The sequence below is a fragment of the Sus scrofa genome, chromosome 3 (genome assembly GCF_054392235.1).
Source record: "Sus scrofa isolate SSC_HxYL_T2T_F1_AM1 chromosome 3, Sscrofa_HxYL_maternal_Yorkshire_Landrace_v2.0, whole genome shotgun sequence".
Taxonomy (NCBI): domain Eukaryota; kingdom Metazoa; phylum Chordata; class Mammalia; order Artiodactyla; family Suidae; genus Sus; species Sus scrofa.
In genome coordinates, this window is record NC_139385.1 from 28,278,091 (window position 1) to 28,304,386 (window position 26,296).

Genomic DNA, 26,296 nt, shown 5'->3' on the forward strand with positions numbered 1-26,296 from the left:
CGGGATCCCAGCCATGTCTGCAACCTACACCACAGCTCACAGCAACACCTGATCCTTAACCCACCGAGCAAGGCCAGGGATCAAACCCACAACCTTATGGTTCCTAGTTGGATTCATTAACCACTGAGCCATGACGGGAATGCACTTTTTGATGATGCTTCAAGAGTATCTGTATTTTTTTTTTCTTTTGTGTCTTTTTCGGGCCACACCCGTGGCATATGGAAGTTCCCAGGTTAGGGGTCAAATTGGAGCCATAGCTGCTGGCCTTCGCCACAGCCACAGCAATGCTGGATCCAAGCCATGTCTGAAACCTATACCACAGCTCACAGCAACACTGGTTCCTGAACCCACTGAGCAAGGCCAGGGATTGAACCTGTGTCCTCATGGCTACTAGTCAGGTTTGTTAACCACTGAGCCATGATGGGAACTCCCATTTTGTTTTGTTTTTTTAATATTTTCTTTTTTTAGGGTCACACCATGGTGTATGGAAATTCCCAGTCTAGGGGTCTAAGTGCAGCTACAGCCATAGGCAACACCAGATCCAAGCTGCATCTGTAGCCTATACCATAGCTCATGACAACGCTGGATCCTTAACCCACTGAGCGGGGCCAGGGATCGAACCCACATCCTTATGGATGCTAGTTGGGTTCTTTACCACTGAGCCACAATGGACTCCAAGTATTTTTTATTTACACCCCAGGAAATGCTGGCCCTCAGCTAGGTTTGAAAGACCAACCTCCTGGGCACCATGATGTTTCGGCACCACGGAGAGGGCCATGTTTCCCACCTGAGACCATGCATCACCCCTTCCGCTAAGCCTAGCCTTTTACTGCGTGATGAAGTGTGGTTAGGGGTTCCACAGTGGGAGGGGCTGCTCGGAGCAAAAGCCTCTTTGTCCTCAGGTCCTGAGCCTGAGTCGAATGGAACCTTCAAACCTGGAGCTGCATCCCGAAGAGAAAACCCCAGACCTGCATCCGAGCCTGGGACCCCAAGACCTGCTGGCAGCCAGCCTGACTGCTCTCCTCCTGGGAGGATGGATTCTCTTCCTGATGAGGCAGGTAAGCCCATCACCCCTGACCTCAGCCCTGCTCCTCCTCTCCAGGACCACATAGCAACTTCTTCCTCGCCCAGATCCAGCTCTGCCCCCCACCTTCCTCTTCGCAACTCCCCAGAGCTCCCAATACTGTGCTCTGGTATATCAGTGCTCCAGGGCCAGGCCATCTCAGGCACAGCTTCTGGGCTCTTCAGGGGGAAAGGGACTGGCCTGGGCTGAGTCCTCTTAGCCCCTCATGTTTCAGCAGCACCAGCAGCTGATGGAGAAGCAGCAGCAGCAGACTCCCCTGGCACCAGCAGGCCCTTCTGCTCTCTCACAGGATGCCCAGTTCCAGCCCTTGGGGGCCACCCCACAGAGCTGGAAGAGGCTCAAAAACCCCTCAGAGCAAGACCAGCCACTTGAAGACCCTGAAGGTGAGCTTATGTGACCTGGAAAGGCCAGAGTCAGGGACAGAGATGAGAAGGCGGGTTTTGCTTCAAAGTCGGCTTATGACAAGCCGCAATCGTGGGGTAGCCAAGCCTAAATAATAGGAAAGCATTTGGAATAGTGCTTGCTGTGTAGTTGAGCCCCCTAGAAATGTCTGCCATCATTTTTTTTTTTTTTTGCCTTTTTAAAAAATTTTTTAGGGCCGCACCGGTGACATATGGAAGTTCCCAGGCTAGGGGTCGAGTCGGAGCTGCAGCTGCCGACCTACACCACAGCCACAGAAACACGGGATCCAGGTCGTGTCTGCGACCTACACCACAGCTCACAGCAACACTGGATCCCCAACCCACTGAGCAAGGTCAGGGATCGAACCCGCATCCTCATCGATACTAGTCAGAATCGTTACCACTCAGCCACGACGGGAACTCCTCTGCCATCATTTTTACTGTTGAAATCATATTCAAGAACCGTAGATGCAGATAGAAGAGTTAGACCTAGACCCACTGCTATTAACTTTTTTTTTTTTTTTTGGTCTTTTTAGTGCCGCCCCCATGGCATATGGAAGTTCCCAGAAAAGGGGTCAAATTGGAACTGGAGCTGCTGGCCACAGCCACAGCAATGCGGGGTCTGAGCTATGTCTGTGACCTACACCACAGCTCACAGCAATGCCAGATCCTTAACCCACTGAGTGAGGCCAGAGATTGAACCTGCATCCTCATGGATGCTAGTCAGGTTTGTTGCCACCTGAGCCACGATGGGAACTCTCTCCACCCACTTCTATTAATTTTGATGAATTGTGTAACTCCCCAGAGTTTCAGTTTTCTCATCCATCAAATTGGAATGATAAGAGTTCCCATAGTGGCACAGTAGAAACAAATCCGACTAGGAACCATGAGGTTGTGGGTTTGATCTCTGGCCTTGCTCAGCAGGTCAAGGATCCGGCATTGCTGTGAGCTGCGGTATAGGTCACAGACGTGGCTCAGATCTGGCATTGCTGTGGCTGTGGTGTAGACTGGTGGCTACAGCTCCAATTAAACCCCTAGACTGGGAACCTTCATATGCCGGCGGGTGTGGCCCCAAAAAGACACACACAAAAAAATTGGAATGATAACACTCACCCCATTACATCAGCTCATTATGAGAGGTTACCATCACTAGTATTATTAAATCATACCTAGATGATGTTGTTAATACTTGTGTTAAAGTAACATCATATTTGGCAACAATAATAATAAATTACCTAGGTACCTTTTGGTTCCTTTTCTCTTTAGGGCTTTTTATTGTTAAAACATTTCTCTCCTCTTTTCTCAATATCCTCCTGTAAACGAGCTCCGTCAAGCTTCCTCTGGCATCTGTGGAAGGTAAGATCCCAAAGGGACCTTCCACATGTTTTTGTTTTGTTTTGTTTTTTTATTTTTTTTAGGGCTGCACCTGAAGCATATAGAAGTTCCCTGGCTAGGGGTCAAAATGGAGCTGCAGCTGCCAGCCTACACCACAGCCGCAGCAACACAGGCACCAAGCCACATCTGCGATCTGCTCTTCCGCTTATGGCAACACCAGATCCTTAAGCCACTGATCGAGGCCAGGGATCAAACCCACATCCTCGTGGATACTAGTCAGTTTCGATAACCGATGAGCCACGACGGGAACTCCTCCATGGGCCTTCTGACTGGAGCCAAGGCTTTCCCCAGACGACCTCATCCTCCACCTGGTCCCAGGTGGTGCCCATCATTCAGCCTTATCTTTCCTCGCTCCATGATCCTTCAGTGGTTCCTCACAACCACAGTCCAATAGACTGATTCCCTCCCCAGACGTCTCCTCAATCCCCTTGTGAGTCTGTTGACACAATAATCCTCAGAGGGGGAAAAAAGACGATGTCAAATCCCAGTCCTGGCTCATCCAGGACACTTTGTTATATAAAATACCTGCACTTCTTTTCTTGTTCTAAGAAAATAGTCAAGGAGTTCCCATCGTGGCGCAGTGGTTAGTGAATCCGACTAGGAACCATGAGGTTGCGGGTTTGATCCCTGGCCGCGCTCAGTGGGTTAAGGATCCAGCATTGCCGTGAGCTGTGGGGCAGGTTGCAGACGTGGCTCGGATCCCGTGTTGCTGTGGCTTTGGCGTAGGCCAGTGGCTACAGCTCTGATTAGACCCCTAGCCCGGGAATCTCCATATGCTGCAGGAGTGGCCCTAGAAAAGGCAAAAAGACAAAAAAAAAAAAAAAGAAAGAAAGAAAATAGTCAAAATGATATCTATGCTTCAACATAGGAATCCAGGAACATAAAACACCCAGATAGGGCCTGATACCTTCATTACAAAACTCAGGGGTAACAATCTCTATACAGGATGCCCTCTGTAATCTAATGAGAGCCTTTCTAGGAGCTCCCGTTTTGGCTCAGTGGGTTAAGAACTCAACTAGTATCCATGAGGATGTGGGTTTGATCCCTGCCCTTGCTCAGTGGGTTAAGGATCCGGCATTGCCATGAGCTGCAGCATAGGTGGAAGATGTGGCTCAGATCCTGTGTTGCTGCAGCTGTGGCTTCAGCTGGCAGCTGCAGCTCCAATTCAACCCCTAACCCAGGAATTTCCATATGCTACAGGTGCAGCCCTAACAAGAAAGAAAGAAAGAAAGAAAGAAAGAAAGAAAGAAAGAAAGAAAGAAAGAAAGAAAGAAAGAAAGAAAGAAAGATAGAAAGAAAGAGGGAGACTCTCTCTATTTCAGGGAGACCCTCTCTATTTCTTTTGCTTTTTTTGTTTAAAGTTTCCACAAGCGTTACTTTGGTGTTTTCATGACCTTTAGGCAAAGCCTGGAAAAGATGGGCTGTTATTAGGCTCTGTGATAAATGCTGTGATGGGAGGTGTAGGAACACAGAGGGGGTGCGTTATTCACACATGGGAAGTGTTCTCAAAGGGAAGTCTAAGCTGGAGTTCCCATCCTGGCTCAGTGGTTAACGAATCCGACTAGGAACCATGAGGTTGCGGGTTCGGTCCCTGGCCTTGCTCAGTGGGTGAAGGATCTGGTGTTGCTGTGAGCTGTGGTGTAGGTTGCAGACTCGGCTTGGATCTGGCATTGCTGTGGCTGTGGTGTAAGCCGGCAGCTGCAGCTCCGATTAGACCCCTAGCCTGGGAACCTCCATATGCTGTGGGAGCAGCCGTAGAAAAGCCAAAAAAAAAAAAGGGAAGTCTAAGCTGTGATTCCCAAGGAGAAGAAAGAATGATCCAGGTGAACAGGGAGGAGCAGAGCAGGAGCCATCGAGGCGGCACCAACAGCCCAGGCAAAAGTTCAGAGATGAGGGAAAGCAGGGTGCACATTCTGGAAGCTGAAAGGAGGGTTGCAAATTCATGCTCATGAGTAGGCCAGGTGGATAAAGTAGATGAATGAAGGAGCCAAGTAGGAGAGAGATTAGGGAGTGGTGGGGATTGTGGCAAAACTAGAGAACAGGTGCCTGGGCTGACTGAGCTGCTATGTCTAAGCCTGCCTTGCCTACGGCTGCAAGGTTGACACAGAGCCTGGCCCAGGGAATATCTGTTGAGCCCATGACTACTGCCACTGCGCCCTGGAGTTGTTCAAACACCCCTTCTCAATGCAGTAGATATATAGGGTGTGTGTATGTGCTGAGTGGGTGTGAGGTGTAACACCCTACGGTTAATAGACTGGGACTTGTCCATCTGATATGCAGCCATTCAGAGTCCAGTGCATCAAAATCTTGGTTTAGTGCAGGGATAGTCAAATCAATGAAGTGGCAGTTGGTCAAAAAGCTTCGAGAACCACTCTTCAAAACAAGCCCTCCAGCACCAGCACCTCGTGGCCGTCCCTAACCCATTCTCAGAACATCTGCACCAGGAAAGCTGACCTTGGATGTTTCAGTCCTCTTGTGCAAGGAGACAGATGTTCCTCGGGACCTTTTCTATGATGCGTGACATCTGCAGTGGAGTCACGTCTTACTCTCCTTTAACTTCCACGAATTCATCTACACATGTTTGGTTGGGTGTCCTCCAGGACCCCAGCCACGTATATTCACTGGCAGGGGCGATCAAGCTTGAACACTGAGCGCTAACGTTTCAATGGCGCTTACTGTGTACCAGGCACTATTCCTTTTTTTTTTTTTTTTTTTTTTTTTTTTTTTTTTAGGGCTGCACCTGCAGCATATGGAGGATCCCAGGCTAGGGGTCTAATCGGAGCTGTAGCCACCAGCCTACACCACAGCCACAGCAATGCCAGATCCAAGCCGCATCTGTGACCTACACCACAGCTCATGGCCACGCCGGATCCTGAACCCACTGAGCGAGGCCAGGGATCGAATGCACAACCTCATGGTTCCTAGTCAGATTCTTTTCTGCTGAGTCACGACAGGAACTCCCGGGCACTATTCTAAGTGCTGCACTTGCATGAACTTCTATGATATTCACATTTCTGTGAGTTGGATGCTACAATAACCTTCACTGTATGGAAGAGGGAATGGAGGCAGAAAGCTTCATGGCTGGCACCCCTCTACCCCAGACCCACAAAGCCAGTAAATGGCAGCTCAGGAACTCAAAGCCAGGGCAGATCTGGCACACTACCTTTGTTGGCACTTGGGCAACGCCCGTGAAAGTATGTGACTGATTTCAAGGGTTTCCCAACCCATGTAAGAGAAGCAACACAGGAGTTCTCGTTGTGGCGCAGTGGTTAACGAATCCGACTAGGAACCATGAGGTTGCGGGTTCAATCCCTGGCCTCGCTCAGTGGGTTAAGGATCCGGCATTGCCGTGAGCTGGGGTGTGGGTTGCAGATGTGGCTCGGATCCCACGTTGCTGTGGCCCTGGTGTAGGCCAGCGGCTACAGCTCCGATTTGACCCCTAGCCTGGGAACCTCCATATGCCATGGGAGCGGCCCTAGAAAAGGCAAAAAGACAACCAAAAAAAAAAAGAGAGAGAGAGAAGCAACGCAATGCATTGTGTGTTGTCAGAGTTTGCAGAGGGAATTCTGTCTGTGTGCCGTGTCCGCATCACGTGACAACTTTTGATTACTTTAGAACTTTTCTGCATGTGCTGTTTCTCCATTAGCATGATACAGAAAGCTGAGCAAGAAGCAAGGGATGGCCCGTATGCAAATATGTATGTGTAGATTGAGCCTCCCCAGCTCATTATTTCTGCCTTCAAGGCCTTCATGCCTCCATCCCAGCACTGAGGGTGTCTCTGAACCTCTACCCCAGAAAGCACACAGCGAGTACTTACCTCATGCCAAGGGCATCCAGAGCAGGGAAGGCAGTGAAGCAAGAGACAGGAAAACCAACAGAATAAGCAAGTGGGTCAGAAGAGGGACCACGAGTGTTCAGAGACCCTCACTTGGAGCAGCTGAGCCAGGCTTGTTCAAAGAGGCCATCCAGGAGTTCCCACTGTGGCTCAGCAGGTTAAGAACCTGACTAGTATCCATGAGGATGTGGAGTTTGATCCCTGGCCTCGCTCAGTGGGTTAAGGATCTAGCGTTGCCATGAGCGTAGGTTGCAGATGCAGCTTGGATCTGGTGCACTGCGGCTATAGTGGGCCCCCAGCTGCAGTTCTGATTCGACCCCTGGCCCAGGAACTTCCAAATGCTGCAACTGCAGCCCTTAAAAAAAAAAAAAAAAAAGCAGGCTTTCCAGAAACTCTGACCCTGCTTTCTGAGCTTCCAGAGAGACCAACCCATCTTACCTGGGTGATATGCTTCCAGCAAGGCTCCAGGCCCACACTCCTGAGAGTCCAGGATACATAAATTTAGGTCACTGCTTGCATCTCATTGACAGATGAGAGTAACTGTTTAAGCCCATAATCCAGAGCGGTACTGAGGGACAGCTTGGTACTTTTCTCCCTGATCCCGATGCTGGTTTTCATTTGCTTTTCCTAGATTAGAGAGACTGAAGTTGACAGCTCTGCATAAGGAGAAGGGTTCTCAGGGCCACTGAGGGGGGCACAACTCTAGGGGGCGCCAGATACACTTAGCTTGTATGCATGGGGCCCCTTGGAGCTGAGCTTTGGTCATGGTGAGGGGTTCCTTGCAAGAGACCCTATGTCCAAGTCCTCTGCCTGCCTGGGCCAACTCCCCCCTCTTTTTTTTTAAACAGCTGCACCTGCAGCATATGGAAGTTCCCAGGCTAGGGGTCGAATTGGAGCTGCAGTTGCCAGCCTATGCCACAGCCACAGCAATGCCAGATCCGAGCCACATCTTTGACCTACGCCATAGCTTACAGCAACACCAGATCCTTAACCCACTGATCGAGGCCAGGGATCGAACCCGTGTCCTCGTGAACACTAGTCCGGTTCTTAACCCGCTGAGCCCCAACAGGAACTTCCTCCCCGCTTCTTAACAACAAACCAAGGCCTTCCTAGAACTAACTAACTGGGACAGGTCAGCATCCAAATGCTCACTCCCCTCATCCCCCACCCCACCCCACCCAGGACAGTCTCTTCTGCCACAGCACTCACCTCCCTCCCATTTGAAGCCAATTCCTCAATTTAAAGGGTTTATTGGGAGTTTTCCTGTTGTGGCTCAAGAAGTTAAGGACCCGAGTAGTATCCATGAGGTTGCACGTTCGCTCCCTGGTCTCGCTCAATGGGTTAAGATCCGGCATTGCCGTGAGCTGTGGTGTAAGCTGCAGATGCAGCTTGAATCTGGCATGGCTGTGGCTGTGGCATAGGCCAGCAGCTGCAGCACTGATTCAACCCCTAGCCTGGGAACGATGTGCGGCAGGTGCAGCCCTTTAAAAAAAGCAAGAAAAAAAAAATTAAGGGTTCATTATAACTGGTGAAGGTGGAGGAGAGTGGCAGCGAGAGTAAAGAAAAGAAACTTGGGCAGAAAATGCCAAAAGAGGGAGTTCCCGTCGTGGTGCAGTGGTTAACGAATCCGACTAGAAACCACAAGGCTGCGGGTTCGATCCCTGGATCTGTTCAGTGGGTTAAGGATCCAGCATTGCTGTGAGCTGTGGTGTGGGTTGCAGATGCAGCTTGGATCCCAAGTTGCTGTGGCTCTGGTGTAGGCCGGCGTCTACAGCTCTGATGAGACTCCTAGCCTGGGAACCTCCGTATGCCGAGTGGCCCAAGAAATGGCAAAAGGAAAAAAAAAAAAAAAAAAAAAAAGACAAGAAAATGCCAAAAGAGGGAGAAGCAAAAGAGGACAGTATAGTAACCCCCTGCCCCTCCCTTTCTTCCATTAATCTTCCCAATAATACTAGGCAGGCAGGATCCTTCACTTTAGCTCGGCTTTAGAGATGAGAAAACCAGGGCGGAGTGGTTAAATCACTTGCCCATGTTCACACAAGTGGCAGCACCAGGCATTGGACCCAGACCGTCTGGCAGCGGGCGGGCATGGAAGGGGGAAGCTGGAGAAAGGCCACGGCCAGGGTCTGGATCGGGCAGGGTGGTGGCTGTAGGCGGAGGCTCTGCAAGACTTTCCCGCCTCTCCTCTCCCCCCAGCCGAGCAGCTCACCGTGGTGGGAAAGATTTCCTTCAACCCCAAGGACGTGCTGGGCCGCGGGGCAGGCGGGACTTTTGTATTTCGGTGAGTGGTGAGTGGTGGTGGCCAAGAGCCCAGCTGGAGAGGCCCCCTGTCCCCTGGAGAGCTGTTCGTTCAAAGGATCCCCAAGGTGGGTGCTATTCCTAACCTTTTCTGTCATCTGCCCTCTGCTCACCACCGCCCAGGGGACAGTTCGAGGGGCGGGCGGTGGCTGTCAAGCGGCTCCTCCGTGAATGCTTTGGTCTGGTCCGGCGGGAGGTGCAGCTTCTGCAGGAGTCAGACAGGCACCCCAACGTGCTCCGCTACTTCTGCACAGAGCGGGGACCCCAGTTCCACTACATCGCCCTGGAGCTCTGCCGGGCCTCGCTGCGGGAGGTGAGGCCTGGCTCAGAGATGGGTGGGTGGTGGTGGGGTCCTGGACTGCAGAGTGAGGCTCTGCCCCTCGCTGCTCCCCAGTACGTGGAACACCCGGAGCTGGACGGCTGGGGCCTGGAGCCCACGATGGCACTGCAGCAGCTGATGTCAGGCCTGGCTCACCTGCATTCCTTACACATAGGTACCCACGCCTCCCGTGCCCCATCCAGGCCCCTGCCTCCCCTCTCGGCTCTCAGCTCTCAGCTCTGCTCTGCTCTGCTCTCACAGTGCACCGGGACCTGAAACCAGGCAACGTCCTCATCGCAGGGCCTGATGGCCAGGGCCGAGGCCGAGTGGTCCTCTCAGACTTTGGCCTCTGCAAGAAGCTACCTGCTGGCCGCTGCAGCTTCAGTCTCCGTTCGGGCATCCCTGGCACGGAAGGCTGGATGGCACCTGAGCTCCTACAGCTTCTCCCCCCAGACAGCCCTGTGAGTCCTCAGGAATCCTTCCCTTCCCAGTGCCTCTTCTGTCCAGCTCCGAATCACCTGCCATGTGACTTTTCAGCCACTCCTCCAAACCTGTTTCTCTTTCTTTTTTTTTAGGGCCACACCTGCGGCACATAGAGGTTCCCAGGCTAGGGGTCCAATGGGAGCTATAGCCGCCGACCTACACCACAGCCACAGCAACACCAGAATCGAGCTGCGTCTGCGACGGCAACGCCAGATCCTCAACCCACTGAGCGAGGCCAGGGATCAAACCCGCCACCTCATGGTTCCTAGTCGGAGTATCTCTGCTGCACCACGACAGGAACTCCTCTCTTTCTTTTCTTACTCTTTCTTCCTTCCTTCTTCCCTCCCTTCCTTCCTTCTTTCCTTCTGTTCAATGCCTATGGCATGCAGAAGTTCCTGGGCCAGGGATCAACCCTGCACCACACCAGTAACCAGAGCCATCACATTGACAAAGCCGAATCCTTCACCTGTTGAGCCACCAGGAACTCCCCAAGCCTCCTTCTTCATCTGTAAACTGGGTTTGATCTTCCCATCTTACTTAGAGTGGTGGTTCTCAACTAGGCATGGTTTTGCCAGTCCGGGGGGCATTGGGCAATGCCTGGAGATAACTTTGGCTGTCACACTTGGCAGGGAAGGGAGGCTTGTGACTGCCATCTAATGGACAGAGGCCAGGGACACTGCTAAACATCCTACGATGCCCAGGACGGTCCCCTAGGACAAAGAATTAACTGCTCCGAAAGGTCAATAGTACTGAGGTTGAGAAGCCCAGAGCTAGAAAATGGTTTTCATCTCTTCTCTGCAACAGAATCCCTGGGGAACTTGAGAAAATTCAAGTGCCCAGGCCCCACGTCCAATAACTCTGACCCCTGGTGAGTTTAAGGCATAGAACCCACCCAGACGTGGAGGGCTTGGGGGAGCATCAGCTGAGCGAATATAGTCAAACACAGAGCAGTGTCTGACCCCCAGACACTTGCGTTCAAGACTCGAGGGTTATAGACATTTAAGTCGGTATGTGAGGCAAAGTCACAGGCATGGATGAGAGTAACCCGCAAAGACACCCCCCACCCTGAAGTCGAGAGAAAACTAGAAGTGACAACCTGGCAGTCCAATGTTAGGTGCTTGTGCAAGTTTTGTGGGGTTTTTTTTTGGGGGGGTGTTGCCTTTTAGGGCCACACCCGCGGCATATGGAGGTTCCCAGGCTAGGGGTCAAATCAGAGCTACAGCCACCTGCCTACACCACAGCCACAGCAACACCAAGCCGCGTCTGTGACCTACACCACAGCTCACACAACACGGGATCCTTAACCCACTGAGTGAGGCCAGGGATCAAACCTGCATCCTCATGGATGCCAGTTGAATTTGTTTCCCCTGCCTTACAACGGGAACTCCCAAGCTTTGATTTTTTTTTTTCCCCAAACTGTTGGTCAGTATTTTAACTTGTGGGAAATTCCACATGCAAGTCTGGATTTTTGGATTCTCTTGGAAAAATCAAAGCCCTCCACCTGAGAGTCCCCTGGAAGCAACCAGCTGAAGCTAAGTGCCAGCAGCCATGTGCAGACAGGGGTGGTGCCAGATTGTCCAGACCGCACGGCCGCCTCCTTGCCTCACACCTGGCCCACTTCACTGGCTTGTCACCCCCCAGACCTGGAGGAATGACAGCTGGAAACCTTAACTAGAGGCTCTGTAGGGGCAGGTCTGGGATGCAAACCACAGGCCCCTTTCAACAGTGCAGAGAGGGGACCTAGGGCCAAGGAGATGCTTCTTACAAAGCGTCCTTGAATTGTAGTCTGAACCAAGTCCCCAGCTGCCCTGTCATCCCTGGGGAGCCTCTAGCCAGGCAGCGACTTCCTCCTCATGCTTGTCCCTCTGGCCCCCAGACCAGCGCCGTGGACATCTTCTCCGCAGGCTGCGTGTTCTACTACGTGCTCTCCGGTGGCAGCCACCCCTTCGGAGAGTGTCTTTATCGCCAGGCCAACATCCTTGCGGGGGCTCCCTGCCTGGCTCACCTGGAGGAAGAAGCCCATGGTGAGGGGGTCTGGGCTGGGCTGGCAGAAGGGGGAGGTGGCAGGGCAGAGGCTGGGTGGGCCTGAAGCCACCCTCCCCTCTTGCCCTTGCAGACAAGGTGGTGGCCCGGAACCTGGTGGAGGCCATGTTGAGCCCCCTGCCGCAGGCTCGCCCCTCTGCTCAGCAGGCGCTGGCCCACCCCTTCTTCTGGAGCAGAGCCAAGCAGCTCCAGTTCTTCCAGGTCAGGGGGAAATCTTGGGAGCAGCCCCAGAAAATCCCAAGTTTGGGTCCTGAGCACCAGGAACAGGGGAAGCCAGGTTGGCTGGGGGGGAAAAGAGCTCCTTCTCTAAAACCAGGACAGAGCCCACACTCCTAAACCCAGCTGCCCGTGTGTGACAGCACACACTGTTCCTTTCGGCCCTAGTTGTCACTCCTACTATACCTGTGCCCAGAGAGCCCATTCCATTTGTGTGGCCTTGAGCCTCCGAGCCTCAGCTTGACTGTCTGTAGTACAGTGGGGGCAACAGCATCTCCATCACAGGTTGGATTAGACCCGGCCCAGCACGGAGACACCACACTCCACAGGAGCTGACAATCCTTGCCCTAAACCGTGCAGCTCTGGCTGCTCCCCTCCTGGCCCGTGGCCTCCCACACTGGCCAGGAGGCTCAGGAGCTCTGTGGGTCCTAGGACGTCAGCGACTGGCTGGAGAAGGAGCCTGAGCAGGGGCCCCTGGTGACAGCACTGGAGGCGGGGGGCACCGAAGTGGTCCGGAGTGACTGGCACAAGCACATCTCAGTGCCGCTGCAGTCAGGTAGAGGCCAGACGCAGGTGGCCTGGGAGGCTGGTGGGGGGGGGCATCCAGTGGGGACAGCCGTGCCAACCACTTCCCTGTCCACAGATCTGAGGAGGTTCCGGTGGTATAAAGGCACGTCGGTGCGAGACCTGCTCCGCGCCGTGAGGAACAAGGTGTGCTCCGGGGTTGGGAGGGGGCCTGGGCGGATGGGGCAGCCCGGTCCAGCTGAGCCCTGGCTGTCTGCTTCGACCCCTCCAGAAGCACCACTACAGGGAGCTCCCGGATGCGGTACGGCAGGCCCTGGGCCCCGTCCCGGACGGCTTCGTCCAGTACTTCACAGACCGCTTCCCGCAGCTGCTGCTCCACACCTACTGCGCCATGCGGAGCTGTGCCTCCGAGAGCCTCTTCCTGCCCTACTACGCGCCGGCCGCGGGCGCCAGGGGGCCGAGCCCGGGGGCGGCTGGGAGCTGAGCCAGCCCTGCATCAAAAAGATCAGCGGGGGCTTGGCCGCTGGGGATGCGGGAGCGACAGCGTGGCCAGAGCCCAGGTGCCAGGTGCCCCTCAGGGAACACAAGCAAAGCAAGATTCACGTCTGTTTAATGTATATAAAGGCAGGGCAAGGACAGTCCCGAATTCAATAGCAACCTTCTGTACAATTCACGTGGTGGGGCTGAGGGAAGGGGAAGAGGCCACAGACGCCCCACCGGGACATGTACAAAAATAACTTACACAGCGGCCCCCACCTGCGGGGAGGACACAGCTCTCGCCCCGGCCCCCAGGGCAGGGGACACACTATAAAACAGCACCACGGGCGCTAACCGGCATGGGCCAAGGTGCTGGTGGGGGTGCGGAGGGCGCCAGTCCGGGGTGGTGGTGGTGGTGGTGGAGCGGGGGTGGCTACGAGGAGGCCTTGAGGCGGTTGGTGGCCGAGCGTGAGCTCAGCAGCTTGTCCACCATGGTGCGGGCGTAGCGCAGGCGGCTGGCCAGCTCCTTGGAGCAGCCGAACTCCTCCAGGAGGCTCAGGCGGTATGTGCGGAAGTCCCGCTTCTCGTCGATGTAGGTCACGGCGGCCATCAGCGGGCACAGGATGAGTTTGGTGTGGTCCTGGGGTGCAGGAAGGGGGAGGAGGATGGATGACAGGGGTTAAGGGCGATCGAGGATCCCAGCTGCCCGGGGGTGCTGGGGGCCAGGAGAGGGCAGATATCCCAGCAGATGGGGGGACCCTGAGGGGGTCCTCACCCCACCCCCTTGCACGCCCTTCTCCTGCTGGCCGCCAAGGACGGGCCCCAGGCCTCCCACTCCCCGCCTGGCTCTGGGGGGCCCCCCGCTGCTGGGCGGCAGAACCCCCCTCCACCCCAACTCTCCAGGGCCCACCTGGAAGAAGTTGATCTGCACGCAGCCGTTACTGAGGTGCAGGATGATGGCGCTGCGGGTGCGAAACCAGGTTCGCAGGTAGGGGAGCCGGGCCAGCTCGTCGCCTTCCCGGGGTGTGATGTTGGCCCCCGCCTTCAGCAAGTGTTCGCTCATGTAGTTTCGGAAATACTTAAGGAGAGTGATCTAGTTGCGGAGGGAGGGAGGGAGTCCAGGGTTAGAGCCCCATCCGCCCGCGCACAGCCCTCACTCCCCTGCAATAACCAGGCCGCACTCACCTTCTTTATCAAGGAGTTGGGGTGGGAACTCACGGTGAGGTAGGACTCCGTGCCATCACGCTCAATGTACTGCAGGCTGTCCCCGTCGTTGTAGAGGATGAGGCGCGTGGAGTCATTGAAGAGCACCCCCACGCTGTTGTCGCACAGCTGATACCCTAGCGGCAGGTGGAGGGAGACCTCAGAAAGGGGGAGCGGGGAGCAGGGGGGGAGCACTGGGAGCTGGGATGGAGACAGGAGAGTGTTGAGAGCAGAGAACCTGGGAGCCAAGAAAGGCCAGAGCCCATAACAACTCGCAGGGGCACGCAGCCGGACCTGAGCCCCCCACCTGCCTGGGAGACACCTACCGAGGCCGTACTTGTCTGAATAGTCCACCCACTTGCTGACCCAGAAGATGGGGATGCAGGCGGGATCCTCAGCCTCTTCTGCAGCAGAAACAGACAAGACAACTAGTCAGGACCAGCCTTGTCCCCGCACCAGGCAGCTCGGTCGAGAGGCCTGGAAAGCATCTCCCCACCCCAAAGAGCACAGCAGGGCCTCTGACGGCGACAAGCTCAGACAGGCAGCACTGAACGGACGGTCACAGTGCAGAGCATCCACTCATGCGTCCAGCTGCCCCATTTATCCAAAGCCCACCATGTACCAGGTGCCACCGCAGTACAGTGAGCAATGGCCGTAGGGACAGAGAGCCATCAGTGTAAACATGTAAGTCACTTCAGTCGTGGCGAGAGTCAGTGAATGCTGACTGATTGAAAAATTGTGAGAAGAGAGTTCCAGGTACATGAAAATGTCATGTTCTGTGCAGGCCATGATCCCTGCTTTTAAATACAATAAACAAATATGGTAACTTGAGAAGTGCTAGGAGGCGGGGCAGGGAGATGCTTGTGGCAGACACATGAGGGGGTGAGTGTGAGCCATGCAGGGATCTGGAGGACGTGCGTGCCAGGGGCAGGGAATGGGGCCAGCCAGAGCCCCTCAGGGCTGGAGCACGTCTGGGTCTGTCATTTCCACTGTTCTGAAGGCCCAAGTGGAAGTCAGTATGTGCAAATATATCTGGCAGCGCGCGGAGCTGCTGGAAGAGACGGTGCTTATGGAGGCAGAAGAGATGAGTCAGAAAAGAGGTTAAGGATCCGGCGTTGCCGTGAGCTGTGGTGTAGGTTGCAGACACAGCTTGGATCCCGAGTTGCTGTGGCTCTGGCGTAAGCCGGTGGCTACAGCTCCGATTTGACCCCTAGCCTGGGAACCTCCATATGCTGCGGGAAGCAGCCCTAGAAGAGGCAAAAAGACTAAAAAAGGAAAAAGAAAAAGAAGGAAGGGGCCCGACCATGGAGGGCCTGGGCCAGCAGACCACCCTGTCTGGGTTGTAATGTAGGGAAAACGGGGGAAGTGAAGGTATGATGGAGATGGGGCCTGGGCCAAGCTCCAGCACTCCAGGGTTGAGGCTCCTCCGCCTGCTCCAGATGCCCCGGCCTGCAGTGCCCACCTTGCCTCACCAGCCCCCGCTCTGAGGGCTTGGAGGCGTTGACGCTGTGGAGCTGCTGCAGCATGTCGCCTAGGTGGCCGTCAGCCGCCTCACTGGTCTCCCGCACCACGGGCTCCTCTTTTTCCCGGGGACGCTCGGGCATGGGGTTCTCCATGCCTGGGAAGAAGATGAGACACGGTCATTAGGCTGCAGGTCGGGAGGGTGCAGGGCCCCCCCCCATCACGCTGGTACTGTCCCCAGGGAAGAGCTCTTTTCACTGCCACTGCTCTGGATAAATGGAGTCAGTGCCAGGTTATGAGAGTGGACATGCCCTGCCCAGGTGACAGCCCCTGGTATTCTCACTGCTACCTGTGGGAAGGCTTCAAGGCTGCATGCAGCCACTGAGCTTCAGATGCTCAGGCCTCTGACCCTATGCTGGGCCCTCAGGACATCCCTGGTCACTCAGGGAGACAAGCTCGAAGGCACGAGCAGCTTGGAGCTGCCTGCTTTCTATCCAAGAATTAAATGCATCTTCAGCATCCAGGATAAAGGGAGGGCTCAGTAACTGCAACCCATCAGCAAGATGGATTAAGCAGGCATGCAGTGAAAATGGAAGTGATTTTCTCCCTTGCTAAAATCTGCTTTATGTCCTTATATATGACCAAAGTCTGAAAGGATACACACTGACATTTAAATTTAACATTGGTTATATTTGGATGACAGAAGCATGGGCAAGTTTTATTGTCTTTATGCTTAAATGTTTAATTCTTCATGTGCTAGTTCTCCCTGAAAACATAAATTCTTCTTAAAATATTTAAAGATCTGAATTTTCATTTAAGAAAATCTATGCTGTGGAGTTCCCGCTGTGCAGGATAGGCAGCGTCTCGGGAGTGCTGGATCACAGGTTCCATCCCCTGCCTGGCACAGTGGGTTAAGGATCTGGCATTGCTGCAGCTGCGGCTTAGGTCAAGACTGGGGCTCAGTTCTGATCCCTGGCACAGGCACTCCATATGCCCCAGCGTGGCCAAAAAAAGAAAAAAAGAAAGTCTATGTTGGGAGTTCCCGTCGTGATGCAGTGGTTAAGGAATACGACTGGGAACCATGAGGTTGCGGGTTCAGTCCCTGGCCTTGCTCAGTGGGTTAAGGATCTGGCATTGCCGTGAGCTGTGGTGTAGGTTGCAGACGTGGCTCGGATCCCGAGTTGCTGTGGCTCTGGTGTAGGCCAGTGGCTGCAGCTCCGATTGGACCCCTAGCCCGGAAACCTCCATATGCCGCAAGAAAGGCCCAAGAAATGGCAAAAAGACAAAAAAGACAAAAAAAAAAGAAAAAGAAAAAAAGTGCTGCAGGCAAGATCCACCAGGGATGCTAAAATCAGTGGGTTAAAGTCTGAGGAGAAACAGAATCCTCTCAGAGGAGCTCCCGACAAGGTATTACTTTATCACAAAAGGAAGAGCAGGAACTCTGCAGTGAAGGTACCACCTTAACCAAGTGATCATGAATTAAAGCAAATAGTAATATAATCCTTAGAATAGCAGTATTATAACTGAAATTAACTCCTATATTAAATTGGTGCCATACCCACACAGAGAAAGTATCTCAAGTGGCTTTTAAGCAGAATATATTCTAAGACAAAGAGAACTGCAAGAAGTAAACATCATAGCAGTAACTACTTTATACATGTTGAGAATTCATGTATACGGTGTAAGGAAACAAGGTTTTCAATGTAAGGGAAAAGAAGTATAAAATTAAAGTCAAAACTCTAGGAGTTCCCGTCGTGGCGTAGTGGCTAACGAATCCGACTAGGAACCATGAGGTTGCAGGTTTGATCCCTGGCCTCACTCAGTGGGTTAAGGATCCGGCGTTGCCCTGAGCTGTGGTGTAGGTCACAGACGCGGCTCAGATCCCGAGTTGCTGTGGCTGTGGTGTAGGCCAGTGGCTACAGCTCTGATTTGACCCCTAGCCTGGGAACCTCCATATGCTGCGCGTGTGGCCCTTGAAAAGACAAAAAAATAAAATAAAATAAATAAAGCAAAAATTCTATATTATTACATTTAAATCAGACACAAGTTACCAAAGGAAAATTAAAGTAGTAACTTCCCAGTGGAGAATAAGATTGCTCTAAGTCTGGCATCAATGTGAAATTACCTGAACTTGACAACTCTGTGGTGTGCTGTGGCTACGTAAAAGAATCTTTGTTTTTAGGAAATATACACTGAAGTATTAAGTAGCAAAGGCCAAAATGTATACAACTTACTATCAGATAGTTTAGGGGGAAAATTATATATATAGAGAAAGCGAGAGAGAGCAAATGTAGAAAAATGTTAATTGGTGGAGAAAGGGGTACAAGATACAGAAGGTTTTTGTCTCTTACACCTTTTCATAATTTTGAAATAATATCTAAATAATATGGTAAAATAAAAAATGCGAATCAGAACTAGCAGCATCAACTCAAGGTGCCCCCACCCCTATCATGGCCTTCCTAATTCTGTTCTCTGAAACAAGGACAACAGAAACAATGGGATGTGGTTTTGTAAAAAAGGTCCATCCTCTCAAAGAGCTGCATCCTCTTTAAGTGTATGGGGGTGAAATGGCAAGATGTTTGGGATTAAGCTCAAAAAAACTTCAAAGGAACAAAGCAGGAGCGATGAAGCAAACGTGACTGTTGAGTCTGGTGGGGCTGTGGGGGGCTACTGCCTTGAGCTCTATGTGCGTAGCTGAAATTGTTCAACATTTTTCCAATGAACTATACAAGGTGATTTTAGCCAAATTTTTTTTTTTTTTTTTGTCTTTTTGCCTTTTCTAGGGCCGCTCCCACGGCATATGGAGGTTCCCAGGCTAGGGGTCTAATCAGAGCTGTAGCCGCCGGCCTACGCCAGAGCCACAGCAACTCGGGATCTGAGCCGCGTCTGTGACCTACACCACAGCTCAGGGCAAAGCCGGATCCTTAACCCACTGAGCAAGGGCAGGGACCGAACCCGCAACCTCATGGTTCGTAGTCAGATTCATTAACCACTGAGCCACGACAGGAACTCCGTAGCCAATGTTTTTAATTGGTAAGACTTTTTCAGGCATGGCATTCTGTCACTCTCTTCCTTGGAGGCATGAAAGGCCTGATTCAGCTCTGGTTAAGGTCTGTCTTTCCTGAGAGGGCCGTAGGAAGAAGGGCATTCTGTCAGAAGCTGGGGCCTGTCCCACTGCACACCTGAGCCTTGGGGGCCAGCCGTTTACACACCTGAGGCCTAGGCTCTCTTGGCATCTGCGGTCTACCCCGACCCTGGTTTACCTTTATTGAGGACTGTGAGAGGCTTCCGGCTGCTGGGGTCCAGGCTACCGGGAGCAATTGAAAACCTCGGTGGGATGGTGAGGCAGGTGATGGGGAGGCGGGCGGGGATATAGCCGGAAGTGAAAAACTCGTCATTGAGCAGCTCGTGAATGGTTGGGCGGGCAGTGGGATCCGTCTGAAGCATCTTTTGGATGAGGGAGGCGGCCACGGGGTTGATGTGCTGGAGTGGAGAGGGACAGCCATAAGCAGGATGTGAGGGGGGACCTGAGGGCGGGCCCCCACCCCAGCCTCTAACATGCCACATGCGGCGGCTACCGACATGCCAAGATTCCACTACGAGCTTTACCGAGTTGACAAGTGTCAACCTAGGTGGCGAGAATGATCCTTTCTCCTTCCTCTTAAGACTCGAGATTAATTTGAAGGCATTGTCGTCCCAGAATTTGTGCTGGCACAATTCAAGTTGCTCACGGCTAGAGCAACACTTGAGAACACAGGCTCGGAGCTTGTAAAGACCTGGTTTAAGTCTCAGCTCTATCCCCTAATATCAGCTGTGACAATTAACCTGACTTTTGGAGCCTTTGTATCTCCATCTAGAAAACAGGGACACAGCGCCAAGCTTGGGGTCCTGGTGAGGAGATCCAGCCTGGCCCAGGTCAAATGCACAGTAATAGCCTAGCATCAACTATGCACTTACTGTGGGCCAGCATTCTAACCACTTCAGGTATATCAACTCATTTAGTCCCCACAGAAGCGCCAAAGGTGCAAAGAAAGATCTCTGTAACTCCCCCCTTGTGCAGATGAGGAAACCGAGGCACAGAGGGGTGAAGTGCCTTAGAATACACCCCTAGTAAGCGATGGAGCCAGCACCCACACCGAGGCACAGGCAGCTCCAGCACCCACGCTCGGAACCACTCTGTGCTCTGTTCAATGACTGACCCTTGGTGACAGATTCAGTCCGTCTGTCCTTATGGAGATAGGGCTCTTGGCTTCACACACAAGGCAAAGATACCAAACGGGAAAGCGGCGGTGTGCCTGGCTGCTGCAGCCTGTCCCTCTCAATGTGCTCAAGCTGGTGGCTGCAAAAGCACCCCACTCTGCACGCATAGCGGTTCGTGACTCTGTGAGCACTTATTGACACGAGGTGCTCTGGGCTAGGGGCTCATTGTGTTCGGGCTGCTAAGTGGCAGAGACCATCTGAATCAAGATGGCCCACTTCCAAGGCTTAAGCAGCGCTTCTCTGTCTGCCTCCTACTCCCTCCTCTCTCTCTCTTTTTTTTTTAGGGCCGCACCTACAGCATATGGAGGTTCCCAGGCTAGGGGTGGAATTGGAGCTGTAGCTGCCGGCCTACACCATGGCCACAGCAATGCGGGATCCAAGCAGAGTCTGCTGCCTACACCACAGCTCATGGCAACTCAGGATCCTTAACCCACTGAGCGAGGCCAGGTGTCGAACCTGCGTCCTCATGGACGCTAGTCAGATTCATTTCTACTGAGCCACGACAGGAACTCCTCACTCTCTTTTTATTTTACACATCTTTTGGGTTATCTGCCCAACCTTTGAGAACCTACAAACGCTCTCCCCAACCCCCCAAAATGCTTTTGTGCACAAATGTCAGATTCTGGATACAATTTCAGATAAGGACCCCCAAAACTCTTGTGGGAATCCTAAGGGTGGGACTGACCTACCTCTGTCCTCAGGATATGCGGGGTTCAGTAAATAGCTTGGGATGGGGGGGGGAGGTAAGACTTAAAATAAATGTAAACTTAAAAGCGTTTTCAGGAGTTCCTGTTGTGGCGCAGTGGTTAACGAATCTTGACTAGGAACCATGAGGTTGCGGGTTCGGTCCCTACCCTTGCTCAGTGGGTTAACGATCCGGCGTTGCCGTGAGCTGTGGTGTAGGTTGCAGACGCGGCTCAGATCCCGAGTTGCTGTGGCTCTGGCGTAGGCCGGTGGCTACAGCTCCGATTCGACCCCTAGCCTGGGAACCTCCATATGCCGTGGGAGCAGCCCAAGAAATAGCAACAACAACAACAACAACAACAACAACAATAAAAAAAGACAAAAAACCCCCAAAAAACAAACAAACAAACAAAAAAGCGTTTTCAGTCACCTTGGGAATACTGTACTCATTCTTCTTGATCCGGAGGTAGGTCTCTTTAAGGCAAGAGGTCTCAAAGGGTGGCTTGCCCACTAACAAGGTATACCTGTAAGCACAAGGAGGGATTTGGCTCAAGGCGCCCACCCAAAACCCAGATGCAGGAGGAATCATCTTGGGGCCAGAAAGTCAGACATCCTCTGGACACTCACTAGGACCCTGGGGCCCCAGAGGGCAGCCCGAAAGTCCACGGGCATGGGGGGTGGGGGGAGTCAGTAGAATAGAGGTGATGAGACTGGGTTCTCATGGGTGGGTGACTTTCTGGCTCGAGCCTGCAGTAATCTAGGGCCCCAGAGGCCGCCAGCCAACACACAACAGGTCAAAGCAGGTGGGCCAGCTGCTCCTACAGAGGCAGCTCCACAGTTAATACTTCTCATACTCAAGGCTACAAGCTTTCATTTGAAAAACTCCCACTGCAAAGAAGTAGGAAAGCCATCGCTGCAACTCATTTCTAACTCTCCAGGACCCAGAGCAGCATCGAAAGGGCTACCACCTGAACAGGCCCTACTCTGCCCTCCACTCACCCACCTCTGACGGCCCTGACCCAGACAGGTGGCAAGCCCTCCTGCCGCCAGCTGTAACTCCTGGCCTCATTCCTCGCACCCAATGCTTCTTTCTAGATGGGAGGTTTTAATACTTTACTGTGCAAGGAAATCACTCAAGGGTCTTAAAAGCCTGGGTCCTGAGATTCTGTGTTTCTAACAAGTTTCTAGATGCTGCTGCTGGCTGGTCTGCCAGACTCTGAATGGCAAGTGACTGAAGTGAGTTTGTGGCGACCTTCCCTCCTCCATTCCCTGGACCTGCAGCCCAGGCTACAGGAATCAGGAAACATCAGGGAGAAAAAAAAGATACAGAAACGAGGCTTCCTTGGTGGCAGTGTGTCCTGTGGAGCAGCCTTTCCACAGGCAGAAAGGTCTACAGGATTAAGGTCTGCTGGGGGAGATGTCGAGGGTGGGTCCTGAAGACAAGTCCCAACTTACATGATGCACCCAATAGACCACACGTCCACCTCGAAACTGTGTCCTTTCTTGCTCAGCACCTCAGGAGCTATGTAATTAGGAGTCCCGCACAGGGTCTTCTTCCGTTCCCCGTCATACTCGACTTTGGTTGCCAGTCCAAAATCCCCTGGGACAGAGAGAGGAAGAGGGGGACCTCAGACTTTAGCCTCTGCCATCTGTCACTGCTGACAGCTGGTTCAGGTGTAACCTTCAAGAACCAAGGTCAGAGCTCCCGTTGTGGGGCAGCGGAAACAAATCCGACTAGTAACCGTGACGTTGTGGGTTCGATCCCTGGCCTCACGCATGGGTTAAGGGTCCGGCGTCGCCGTGAAGTGTGGTGTAGGTTGCAGATGTGGCTTAGCTCCCCGCCTTGCTGTGGCTGTGGTGTAGGCTGGCAGCTGTAGCTTTGATTAGACCTCTAGCCTGGGAACCTCCATGTGCCACGGGTGTGGCCCTAAAAAAACAAACAAAAAGTACCAGGGTCGTTAGTTCCCTCAAGCCTCTCATCAAGGCTTCCCCAGGAATCCTCCCACCATGCTGGCCGGGGGGCAGGGGGACACCCTCCCAGAGACCTCACCCCTCCCCTCAGAAAGGAGGTCTTCCTCTCAAAGGGAATTGATAGGGAGAGCAAAACTCAAGTGCCTTCCAGGATTAAGCAAATAAACATGAAGACTGCTACTTGGCAAGTTTGTGATGAAGTAATAGGGAGGGGTGGGGACTGTGGCAAACCGGAGGTCTAAAGGAACACGCTGCTTTTCAGTCTAGCAAAGAGCTGCCCTGAGGGAAGGCTGTCCCTGGACAGCTGAAGCTCCCAATTTTTTAAAAAGAGCTTTGAATCTAGATTTTTACATTAATTTCAAAAAAAAAAGTGCAAACGAATTCGGGATGCTGGTTTGTGGCTCTTTGTTTTAAATTTCTGTACTAATGAGATGATTCTAGAGGCAATCAACAGCTCAGACCATCCTTCTCTTCCTCCCTCCTTCCTCGCCTTCCCATTTCCTTTCTCCCAGCTCCTCCTCATTCCCACTTCCTGCAATGTCAAACGCCCTTGCAGGCCCAGCTCCTCACCTATTTTCACCTCCAGATCCTCGTTCAGGAAGAGGTTGCCCAGCTTGAGGTCTCTGTGAATAACACGGTTTCGGTGCAGGTACTGGCAGCCGAGGACGATCTGCCGCAGATAGTAGCGGGCCTCAGGCTCGGTGAGTGCTTTCCTCCGCTTGTGCAGCTCCAGGAGAGACTTGGCGAGGGGAGGAAGGAGGAACGGGCAGTGGGTACTCAGGCCCAAGGCAGGGAAGCAGTATCATTAGGTGAAAGCTGCCTAGGACCCTACCCAGCAGTCCTTCTCCAGGACAGCTATGCTCTCCACTCTCCCCTAAGCCAGGCCACAACGGTTCAGAGCGCCCTCTCTCCCACCAGCTCCCTTACCTGGGACTCCTCTCTCAACCCTTCAGCAAGTTCAAGAGTACCCCGTATGCCCCCCCCCCCCAGCCACCCCCTCGCCAGGCCTCTTCCGCAGCAAGAGATCCCTTTTCTGACCCCTCTCCTCCCCGGAAGCCCCCAAATCTGGCTCCAACTACCCTGTGCCTGACCCAACCCCACTCCGGAAGGTCCAGAGCACACCGTACCTAGCAACTCCGGAAGACCATTATCAGGGCTCTCCCGCGACCCGCGCCTCCCCAACTCCGCCCAACTCCTAGCGTCCTTGAGCCGCCTTCCCTAGAGGCAACGCGACCCGGGCTCCACTAAACCCGAACCCGCCTCCCCTAGCAGCCCCAAGTGCCAAGCCCCCTCTCTACTCGAGACCTTCTCCACTCCCAGCTCGAGATTCCCACCCAGGACCTCCTCTCCAGCAGCTCCGAGTCCCGGGGGGTCCCCTCCCCAGCAGCTGGGTCCGGACGCCCCAACCCCAGCCTGCAGGCAGCTCCAGTTTCCCAGCAGCGACACTCACTCTCCGGCGGCAGAGCTCCAGCACCACGAACACGAAGTCGTTGTCCTCGAAAAAGCCGTGGAAGCCGACGACGTGCTGGTGGGCAAGGCTGCGGTGAATGGATATCTCCATGGACATCTTCTCCTTCTGGTGCGGCTTGAGCAGCAGCGACTTCGGCACGATCTTGCCGGCGAACACCTCCTTCGTGTCCGCGTCCGAGATCTCGAAGCACTTGGCAAAGCCGCCCTTCCCCAGAAAGCGCCCGCGGAGATAGCGCCGCCGGCTGCGCGGGTCCACTAGGACCTCCGGGATCTCTTTCGCCGGCGGAGCGGCCGCCGGGGCCCCGGGAGCTGCAACTCCGGGGCCCCCGGCTTTTCCTGGGTCAGCCGGTGCCCGCGCCAGCTTCCCTGTAGTTGCCGCCGCACTCATGTCCCCGGAGTTGCTCAGCGGACCTAGCAGGGTCTGGGCCGAGGCTTGGCACCGCTCTGCCCCTCCTCGAATTCAAACGCGGCGCCGGGAACGTTACAAAAGCCTACGCGCTACTGATTGGCCGCGGGGATTTAAAATCCAAACCCGCCCGCCGCGCGGCACTATGGGAGCTCTCTGCGCAGCAGCCTCCTTTAAACCCGTGCCCAGCCCGGGGAGGAGAAGCTTGATTGACAGGGACTCGCGGACACGTGGGATGCCTGGGAAACCAGACCCGGCGTGGGGATGCTGAGACCCAGTCCCAGGAGAGGGGGAGTTCGGGGTTTCTCCCTTTCTCGGCGGCTGGGGAAGGTCGGGCAGTCCACGTGCACCTCCCCCAGGAAGTTTTTCCCATCACCTTCCTTCACCCCTGCCCCGCCTTCGAGCTTATAAACTGAGAACGGAGACCCGGCAGCGCCGAGAGGTAGCTGGGAGAGCCTTAACACCCGCCTTCGACGTCATCAACTCTCTTCCAAGTCCCTGCAGTAAACTAAAATCTAAGTAAAAAGAGGATGCTTGCCAGGCAAATGTGACCTTCAAGACAAACCCCCTACTTCCCTCCTTCAAATAACAGCTGCTCCCGAGCCTCTGGGTTACAGCTCAAGGCTACTCAAAGTATGGTGCAGGAACCACCAGCATTATCACCACCTGGGAGCTTGTTAGAAAGGCAAAGCTTCAGGCCTCACCGCAGGCCTCCCAGTGAGTCCTACACTTAGGGAAGTTTGAGAAGCACAGAACCAGAGCCCCCACCCCGCTATTCTGCAAGAAAGTCGGCTGGCTGGCTCACTGCTGTCTCCCAGCGCCTAAAATAGTGGACCTTCAATTGTTTGGTAAGAGGGACTGTGTGGCTGGTTGGCGGAATGCCTGGCAAACTGGTAGACCAAGGCCAAATTTGGTCTGCAGAGGTGTTTTGTTTGGTCTCCCGCTGTTAAATTTTTGGATCCATTTACAGGTTCAAAAATACAGAGAGCGCACATAAAAAAATCAGTTTTGTGGCTTTTTCTTAAGGAAAACTACTTGCTGTGGCAACTCTATGCCTACATACCTTTCCAGTTTGCCACAGTTCCCAGCTACCCCTTTGCCCATTTGCCTGTCTGGCTTCTGTAGATGTTTGAGTGGAAACCCTGCAATAGCCGATTACCCAGGTTAGTAGTCTTTGGTAATAGTTAGACATCCTATGATGTCTGTGCTAGAACTCAGCAAAAATCAACCGAATTACAAGTATCTCTTTACCTGACTCCCAATAAACAAAGTGGCATGATGACATCATTCCTACCCCATGTCCCAAGCTCCCAGCATAGTGCCTAATAAAAAGGAGTGATTAAAATGTTTGCTGAATAGGGAGCTTCCATTGTGGCTCGGTGGGTTATGAACCTGACTAGCATCCATGAGGACCCAGACTGGATCTCTGGCCTCTCTCAGTGAGTTAAAGATTGCTGTGAACTGTGGTGTAGGTTGCACATCTGGCTCAGATCCCACGTGGCTATGGCGTAGGCCAGTGGCTGCAGTTCCCATTTGACCCCTAGCCTGGGAACTTCCATGTACCACAGGTGCAGCCCTAAAAAGCAAAAAAGCAAAAAAAAAAAAAGTTTGCTAAATAAACTATTACATTTAGAATGGATAAGCAATGAGGTCCTGCTGTATAGCACAGGGAACTCTATACAATCCCTTGTCATAGAACATGATAGAAAATAATATGAAAAAAAGAATATGCATATGTATAACTGGGTCACTGTACAGCAGAAAT

The 26,296-nt window shown here is 53.3% G+C and overlaps 2 protein-coding genes across 8 annotated transcripts in view; one reads left to right on the top strand and one right to left on the bottom strand.

The window, feature by feature from the left end:
* ERN2 (endoplasmic reticulum to nucleus signaling 2) overlaps positions 1-15,110 on the top strand; it is a 29,510-nt gene extending 14,400 nt beyond the window's left edge. The window contains exons 12-22 of one of the 6 annotated variants that reach the window (XM_021086462.2): positions 903-1,058; positions 1,299-1,467; positions 8,912-8,996; positions 9,137-9,326; positions 9,408-9,507; positions 9,594-9,793; positions 11,692-11,839; positions 11,932-12,059; positions 12,507-12,630; positions 12,718-12,785; positions 12,871-15,110. In XM_021086462.2, coding sequence (XP_020942121.2) covers positions 903-1,058; positions 1,299-1,467; positions 8,912-8,996; positions 9,137-9,326; positions 9,408-9,507; positions 9,594-9,793; positions 11,692-11,839; positions 11,932-12,059; positions 12,507-12,630; positions 12,718-12,785; positions 12,871-13,083 — 1,581 coding nt within the window. In that variant the 3' untranslated portion in view covers positions 13,084-15,110. The remainder of the gene's footprint in view (positions 1-902; positions 1,059-1,298; positions 1,468-8,911; positions 8,997-9,136; positions 9,327-9,407; positions 9,508-9,593; positions 9,794-11,691; positions 11,840-11,931; positions 12,060-12,506; positions 12,631-12,717; positions 12,786-12,870) is intronic. The other 5 variants (XM_021086463.2, XM_021086464.2, XR_014840549.1 and 2 more) reach the window with 5 other exon arrangements.
* On the bottom strand, positions 13,193-24,581 carry PLK1 (polo like kinase 1). 2 transcript variants are annotated; one of them, XM_085017316.1, is made up of 10 exons: positions 24,106-24,581; positions 23,226-23,394; positions 22,140-22,284; positions 21,115-21,208; positions 19,004-19,223; positions 15,742-15,897; positions 14,606-14,683; positions 14,262-14,416; positions 13,987-14,169; positions 13,193-13,716 (listed from the first exon to the last, which is right to left on the bottom strand). In XM_085017316.1, the coding sequence occupies exons 1-10, from the start codon at positions 24,511-24,513 to the stop codon at positions 13,510-13,512; spliced, it is 1,815 nt and encodes a 604-aa protein (XP_084873442.1). In that variant the 5' UTR covers positions 24,514-24,581; the 3' UTR covers positions 13,193-13,509. The 2 variants fall into 2 exon arrangements, with proteins under 2 accessions (XP_084873442.1, XP_084873441.1); XM_085017315.1 differs by having other exon boundaries at positions 14,262-14,683.
* Positions 24,582-26,296: the final 1,715 nt, after the last annotated feature.

Bases quoted from the DNA above. Each gene is read 5' to 3' on its own strand.
- PLK1 (XM_085017315.1), bottom strand. From the start codon at position 24,513: ATGAGTGCGGCGGCAACTACAGGGAAGCTGGCGCGGGCACCGGCTGAC. The intron at 19,224-21,114 runs GTGACTGAAAAC...TCTCCACTCCAG, and splicing joins ATGAGTACAGTATTCCCAAG to CACATCAACCCCGTGGCCGC. The intron at 14,170-14,261 runs GTGAGTGCGGCC...CTCCGCAACTAG, and splicing joins CCAACTCCTTGATAAAGAAG to ATCACTCTCCTTAAGTATTT.